Source organism: Macrotis lagotis, chromosome 1 (assembly GCF_037893015.1).
Source record: "Macrotis lagotis isolate mMagLag1 chromosome 1, bilby.v1.9.chrom.fasta, whole genome shotgun sequence".
NCBI classification, from domain to species: Eukaryota; Metazoa; Chordata; class Mammalia; order Peramelemorphia; family Peramelidae; genus Macrotis; species Macrotis lagotis.
Genome location: NC_133658.1, coordinates 921,754,529 through 921,762,524, shown reverse-complemented (window position 1 = coordinate 921,762,524; position 7,996 = coordinate 921,754,529). Strand labels below are relative to the sequence as shown.

At 33.5% G+C, this 7,996-nt stretch overlaps 1 protein-coding gene across 1 annotated transcript; it reads right to left on the bottom strand.

The window, feature by feature from the left end:
- Positions 1-6,589: 6,589 nt before the first annotated feature.
- Positions 6,590-7,540, bottom strand: LOC141509426 (olfactory receptor 2AJ1-like). Its single transcript, XM_074218979.1, has one exon. The coding sequence runs from the start codon at positions 7,538-7,540 to the stop codon at positions 6,590-6,592; it is 951 nt and encodes a 316-aa protein (XP_074075080.1).
- Positions 7,541-7,996: the final 456 nt, after the last annotated feature.

Genomic DNA, 7,996 nt, shown 5'->3' with positions numbered 1-7,996 from the left:
TTAATAGATATCAGGAGCAGTGAATGGGACTAGCATAGGGGTCAGGGTTCAAGTTCATCTCTCAATAGTTAAATGACAATGCTTAAGTTACATCTCAATTCTCCAAAATGTAACATCATGAAGACATTGCTGATCTGTATAGGTGGAGGGATTTTCCATAACTAGGTAAGCACATGTCAGAACAAAACAACAAAATGATCATTATTGGCAGTATTTATAGATCTAATGTCAATAGATCCTGGGAAATATGCTGTCTGTTATTCAAGTCTCCTATTTGAAGGTTAAATTTCCTGTTTAGCTCAGGTCTTTTCATCAGGAAAGCTTGAAGTCACCTATTTTCATTAAATGTCCATTTTTTCTCCTAAAAGACAAAGTACAGTTTTCCTGGATAGTAGATCAGTTGTCCCTCCTGGATGTATTGCCCAGACCTCTTATTTGACCAAAGAAGTATTTTGTATTTTTCTCTATTTTTAAAGTTTTGTTTAAGGAATTCTTGGTGTATCATAGATTCATCAGCTTCCAATCTTTTTTTTTTCAGAGAAAAATTTGCATCTCCTTTTCCATTTGGTCATTTCTATTTTTGAAGATGTTGTTATCTCATTCCATTTACCAATTTGTGTTTTGGAGGAATTTTCTTTTTGCATTTATCCAGTTGTTATTTTAAGGGATTTGTTTTCTTCTTTCATTTTTTTGTTACTTCTCTAGCATTTCTCTTCCCAATTTTTTTCATTTGATTTTTAATCTGTTTTCTGATGTCTTCTAAGATGTCTTTCTGGGCTGTAGATAAATTCTTTTTCACCTCTGAAGCATCACATATAGGATCCCTTTTGTCTTCCTTCTTTGAGTTAGTATACTCATCTCCAAGGTAACATTCATTAGACCCTGATTTTCCCAGTCCTTTCTTCATTCTGTGATATTGTCTTTCTCTGGGGTCTTGAGTTGGGGGAGGGAATCTATCACAAACCCTTCCTTGGTTTTGAGAACTCTAGAAACCTTACTGAAAAGGTCTGCTCCCAATACTGAGTTTCTGAGGCTTGACACCTCTTACCCCTGCTGCCTGTGTCCTGGGTTTCTGTTCACTGTCTTGGGTATGCCTATGCTCCCCACCCCCATCCCCATCCCTTCCCCAGTGATAGACCTTGGTGGAAGATGTTACTCTTTGTTATCATGATGGATCCAAAATGTGTTAAGTAGTTTGGTTCATGTCAATTAAGAGGGAAAGCCAAGGAGAATGTAATACAGTGCCTGACTTCTTTCCACCATCTGCTGGGACCTTCCTGACTTGTCTTCATGAACATTTTGTGTTTACTTCAAAGGTTGTAGGAACCAAAGAAAATACTTCTCTGGAAACTTCAGTCAAGTTGCATAAAAGAAGGTAAATGAAAAGGGGACAGAAAAAAAAATCTTATAAAAATGTTGATTGATTATTAAATTGTATACAACCCTAAAAGGGGAGATATAACACTTCTAATTCTATACTTATTGGGTAGAAGGTAATTGAAGAGAAGGAACCTAAAGGACATGTGTATAATTGGGTCTTTTATCTCAATTGAAGAGGTCCAAGATGACATCACTCTGTTTGAGACAAAAAGCCCTTGAAAAAAAAATTAGAGATGTTAACCATTAACTTAAGTGTGTAGTTATACTTTGACTCACTTAAGCACCTTGTCAAATGAAAGCATCTTAAACTTCAACGACCTGAGATAATGTCTCTGTTACTTTCAGTCTTTTGTAAAGTATTTAGGTGAGACCTCCAGAACCTCCAAGTACCTAGAGTTCTTCAAGATTCTTTCAATTAATTAGAGCAGTGTTTGAATTCACTGGTGCTTCACTTAACAAGGGGTTAAGTACCTGGCCTGGGGAGGTAAGCAGGGAGAGACAATAGACCTTACTTTAATTAAGGACATTGGGTTGGGGGGGTGTTGAGTGTGAAAGAAAATAGGCCTGGGGAGAGGGGCACAGATAGATCAAGAAATGATATGCCTTTAGATGTTAATTTGGCTTGTGAGGAGGCTTGTGTGTACTTGAAAGATATTTGAAAAGGGGCTAAGGTAAAAAATGATTATCATTATAATATGAAGCATTTTAAGTCAATACTGCTTTTCAAGCAATCAAGTAAGCAATCTGTGATGATATCTTGATAACAATAGAAGCTTATCAGGCAATCAAAAATAACTGAACTGTGATAGATGATACCTGATTAATAATTTTAGAGCTATAAATCACCCCAAGGGAAGACACACAAAAGGGATGTAAAAGGAGATCAAGGGAAGAGACAGCAAAACTCTACTGGTGGGAGATCTCAACTTGCATCTATAAGATGTAGATAAATCTGACCATAAAATAAACAAGAAGGAAGTTAAGGAGGTATATACAATTTTTGAAATCCTAGACATGATAAACTTTTGGAGGAAATTATATATGGATAAGAAAGAATATATATGTATATAGATATAGATATAGATATAGAGATAGAGATAGAGATAGAGATAGATAGATAGATAGATAGATATAGATATATTTCCTGCAGTTTGTGACATTTACACAAATATTGACCATGTACTGTGGCTAAAAAACTTATAACCATGTGCAGATAGGCAGAAATAGTGCATACTTCCTTCACAGATCAGAATGCAATAAAAATCACAAACAATAATAATAGACCATGGAGAGATAGACTTAAAACTGATTGGAAACTAAATAACCTCTTTATATTTCATTTCATTTCATTTTAGGTTTTTGCACGCTAAATGAGGTCAAGTGGCTTGCCCAAGGCCACACAGCTAGGTAATTATTAAGTGTCTGAGGTTGGATTTGAACTCAGGTACTCCTGACTCCAGGGTTGGGGCTCTATCCATTGTGCCAACTAGCTGCCCCTAAATAACCTCATTTTAAAGAATGAGTACATCAAACAGCAAATTATAGATGGAATTAATGATTTCATCCTAGATAATGACAATAATGAGACAACATAACCAACTTATTGTATATAGCCACGGTCATTTTTAGGAGATATATTATATTGTCAACTCACTACACTAGAAAGAGGAAATCAATGGACTAAGCCAACAACTAAAAAAATTGGAGAAAGAACAAATAAACAACCCAAAATTAAATACCAAATTAGAAATCCTAAAAAGTAAAGGTAAAATTAATAAAACTGAAAGAAAGCTTTTGATCTAATACATAAAATCAAGATGGTTTTGTGAAAAAATATAAACCTTTTGCTAATTTTATTTTTAAAAAAGAAAAAAATCAAATTACTAGTATTGTAGATGAAAAAAGTGAACTCACCACCATTGAGGAGGAAATCAAAATAATAATTCAGAATTATTTTGCCCTAATGTATGACAATAAACTTAATAATCTAAGTGAAATGGTTGAATATTTACAAAAAATATAAATTGCACAGTTTAAAGGAAGAGGAAATTAAATAGCTAAATAACCCTATCGTAGAAAAGAAAGTCAACAAGCCATCAATGAACTCCCTAAGAAAAAGTTTCCAGGGCAAGATGGATTCAGAAATGAATTCTATCAAGCATTTAATAAACATTTGTTTCCAAATCTATATAAACTCATTGGAAAAATGGATGAAATCAGAACTCTGCTTAACTCCTTCTATGACACCATTGCTGTGTTAAATGAACCAAGAAGAGTCAAAACAGAGAAAAAAAAATCATAGACCAATATCCCTAATGAATATAGATGTAAAAATCTTAAAAAAAAATCTTAGCAAAGCATTTACAGCAAGTTATCCCTAGGAAAACACACTATGACTAAGCAGTATTTATCCCAGGAATGTAGGGTTGGTTTGATATAAGAAAACTGTTAGTATAATTGATTATATCAATAATAAACCTAACAGAAATCATGTGATTTTATCAATAGATGCTGAAAAAGCATTTGCAAACTACCCCATCTATTACTACTAAAAACACTAGAGAAAAGGAATAAATGAATTGTTGCTTAGAATGATAAGTAGTATCTACCAGAAGCCATCCATAAGCATTTTATGCAATGGAAAGAAGCTAGAGGCATTCCCAATAAGATCAGGGGTGAAATAAGGATACCCATTATCACCAATACTATTCAACATTGTATTAGAAATGTTAGCTTCAGCAATAAGAGAAAAAAAAAGTAATTAAAGGAATAATTATTATTGGAAACCAAGAAACAAAACTCTGTCTTTGCAGATGACCTAATTATATAACTAGAGAATCCTAAAATATCATCTCAAAAACTACTGGAAATTAACAGTGGTATATGAATGTTATGGAACACTATTGTTCTATTAGAAACAAGGAAGGATGGGAGTTCAGGGAAGCATGGAAAGATTTGCATGAACTGATGATGAGTGAGATTAGCAGAACCAGAAGAACATTGCACACCCTAACAGTAACATGGGGGTGATGATCAGCTTTAATGGACTTGCTCATTCCATCAGTGCAACAGTCAGGCAAGATTTGGGGGTATTTGTGATGGAGAATACCATCTGTATCCAGAGAAAGAATTGTGAAGTTTGAATGAAGACCTTTAACTTAAAAAAAGTTATCTTATTATGTAATTTTGCTATTTCTTATACTTAATCTTTCTTCCTTAAGGATATGATTTCTCTCTCACATTCAAATTAGATCAATACCATGGAAACAATGTAAAGACTAACAGAATGCCTTTGAGGGGGCAGGGGAGTGAGATTAGGGGAAAAGTTATATAATTTAAAATAAATATAAAAATAGATATAAAACATATAAAGACAACTAAAAACAATTGGTAACTTCAGCAAACTCTCAGGATATAAAAGAAGCCCAACTAAGTCCTCAGGATTACTATATGTTACTAGCAAGATACAGCAGCAAAAGCAAGAAAGGGAAATTCCATTTAAAGTAACTTCAGACAATATAAAATACTGGGGAGTCTACCTGCTGAGGCAGACTGAGAAACTCTATGAAAGCACTACAAAGCATTCCTTGCATGAATGGAATCAAATTTAAATAACTGGGCAAATATCACTGTTCATGGATAGACCGAGCTAATGTAATACAAATGACAATTCTACTCAATTAAACTACTTATTTATTGCCCTACCTATCAAACTTCCAAAAAGATTCCTTAATGAGCTAGAAAAAATTTCAACTAAATTAATATGGAGAAAGAAAATTTAAGAATATTCAGGTATTTAATGAAAAAAGTGCAAAAGTAGGTGGCTTAGCTTTACCAGATCTAAAATTGTATTAAAATTAGTCATCAAAATTGTCTGACATTGGTTAAGAAACAGAGCGGTGGATCAGCGGAATAGATTAGGTGCAAAAGAGACAGCAGGGAATGATTATAGTAATCTGCTGTTTTATAAACCCAAAGAGTCCAAATTCTGGGAGAACTCTCTCTCTTTTGAATAAAAACTGTTGGAAAAATTGAAAATTAGTATGGCAGAAACTTGGATTAGATGAACATCTCACACTTTATTCCAAGGTAAGTTCAAAATGGGTACAGAATTAAATTATAAAAGACAATATTATAAGCAAATTATGAGATCAAAGAATAGTTCACCTATCAGATCTATGGAAAGGGAAGCAGTTTATGACCAAGGAAAAGATGGAGAACAACATCAAAAACAAAATAGATAATTTTGATTACATTAAATTAAAAAGCCTTTTCACAAAGAAAACCACTGAAACCAAGATCAAAAGAATGCCGTATACTGAGAAACAATTTTTACACCTAGTATTTCTGACAAAGGACTCATTCCATCAAATATATATAGATAACAGAGTCAAATTAATAAAAAAAAAGTGTCCACAATTGACAAATGGTCAAAGGATATTCAAAGGCAATTTACAGATGAGGAAATCAAGTTGCATAGTTTGAAAGATAACTGATAATATCAAGGTACACATATGCAAGAACATATGCATTTATATCTGTGTATGTTTGTATTATATAAAAAGGAATTTAGTCAATTGAATAGATTTTGAAGTATTTGTGATTTAGTATAAATTTAAAAAAATTCTAGAATGAAAAATTATAGATATATTACATTCTTTATATAGAGATGATTTTACATATCAATCAATAATCCAAAATGCTAGCTAATTTTAATCAATGATAGAAGGAAAAACCCAAGTTCACCTGAAACCAGATGATCACAAGTGACCTTTCTTTACATTAAGGATAAAAATGTTTTCTATTGTGAATGGAGAAGAAAAGAAAGTTTCTGTGTGAATGTGGGTAGGGGTTTGTCTCTGTGCATGTATTTTTGTATGCATGTTTGTGTGTGTGTGTGTGTGTGTGTGTGTGTGTGTGCGTGTGAACATAATACCTTCTACACATGAGATTGTTATCTAATACAGGAAATGAAACATGAATCAAAGCCTAATTCTTGATATAAATAATTTTACCAGTATTCATGAAATAAGTCAATAAATGAATAGATTTTCCTTGGAAAGGCAAATAGAGGACTTGGTTCAGTTGATTTTGTTATACATTTAAAGGAAATAAGAAACAATTTTCTTGGTGTCAATCCTGAAATGATTGCTACTTTGAATATTTTCCACACATTTCCCAATAGGTCATACATTGGTGTCCAATTTAATTAAAAAGAATTATTTCCATGACTAATTGATTTTCCTAGAACCTTCTTCATGGCACTTAAGACATCTTTATTTCTGAGACTGTAGATGATAGGGTTGAGCATGGGAGCAATAATGGTATATGAGACAGCTAAGACCTTGTCTTGACCTGGAGTATGAGAGGACTTGGGTCTCATGTATATGAAGAGACCAGAACCATAGAACATGACAATCACAACCAGGTGAGAAGAACAAGTAGAGAAGGCTTTTTGCTGAGCCTTTCTAGATTTCATATGAAGCACAGCACGAAGAATCTGACCATAAGAGGCAAGGATGATGAGAGGAGGGATTAGAAGGAAGAAAGCAGCACTCACTGTGACTACTCCTTCATATTTTGAAGTATCAACACAAGAGAGTTTCACCAAGGCTGGGACTTCACAGATAAAGTGGTCAATAATCCTAGCTCCACAAAATGGAAGTAGTAGTACATAAGTTGTATGAAATGTAGAGTTGATGATTCCTCCAAGCCAGGAGCCAGCAGCCAGAATAACACTGATTTGATGACTCATGAGGACTGGATAACGCAGAGGGTGGCAGATGGCTACATAGCGGTCATAAGACATGGCTGTGAGAATAAGGCATTCTGTTCCAAAGAAGCTGGAATGGAGGAAGACCTGGACCCCACAACCTGCAAAGGTGATAGATTTCCTTCCAGATATGTAGTTTCTGGCCATCATGGGAACAATATTCGAGGTGTTCAAGACATCAGTAAAGGAAAGATGTTTGAGAAGGCTGTACATCGGAGTGTGGAGCTGGATGTCAAGGTGAATAAGAAGAATCAAGACTGTGTTTCCCATAATTGTCATCATGAACATGATGAGAATAAGTGTTAAGAATAACAATCCATGCCGGTTTGGATCCAATAATCCTAACAGGATGAAATCTTTACCAGATGTCTGATTCTTTTCCTCCATCGTTATCCAGCTATAGTCCAAAATACAAGTTTTCAAAAAGAAAGAAGATTAGATAAAAAGAAAATCTAGGACAGAGTTTGTGACTATCAAATAACAATTTTCTATAAAATTTATTTTATTGATTTAAGTCAGTAAATGGCAATTCAAAGAAATCGAATCAATTCCTTGAATCAGCAGTTCTGGGAATGATATATTCAATGACAGAAGTATTGAAAAAAAACAAAGCAGCTCATAAATAATTTTCAAAGCAGCGAAAGAAAACAGAAACTATTGGAATTTTGACAAACTATAAAATATGCAAACATACCAATTTCATAGTAATAATTTTCTGAGACAATCCAGGATTATTTTATTCACATCATCATCATCATCATCATAACCATCATGATCACTACCACAATTATTTTCAAAATTAATTTTATTTTTAATTTATGGAACAAAACAAGAAATTCCAAA

Bases quoted from the DNA above. Each gene is read 5' to 3' on its own strand.
- LOC141509426 (XM_074218979.1), bottom strand. From the start codon at position 7,540: ATGGAGGAAAAGAATCAGACATCTGGTAAAGATTTCATCCTGTTAGGA.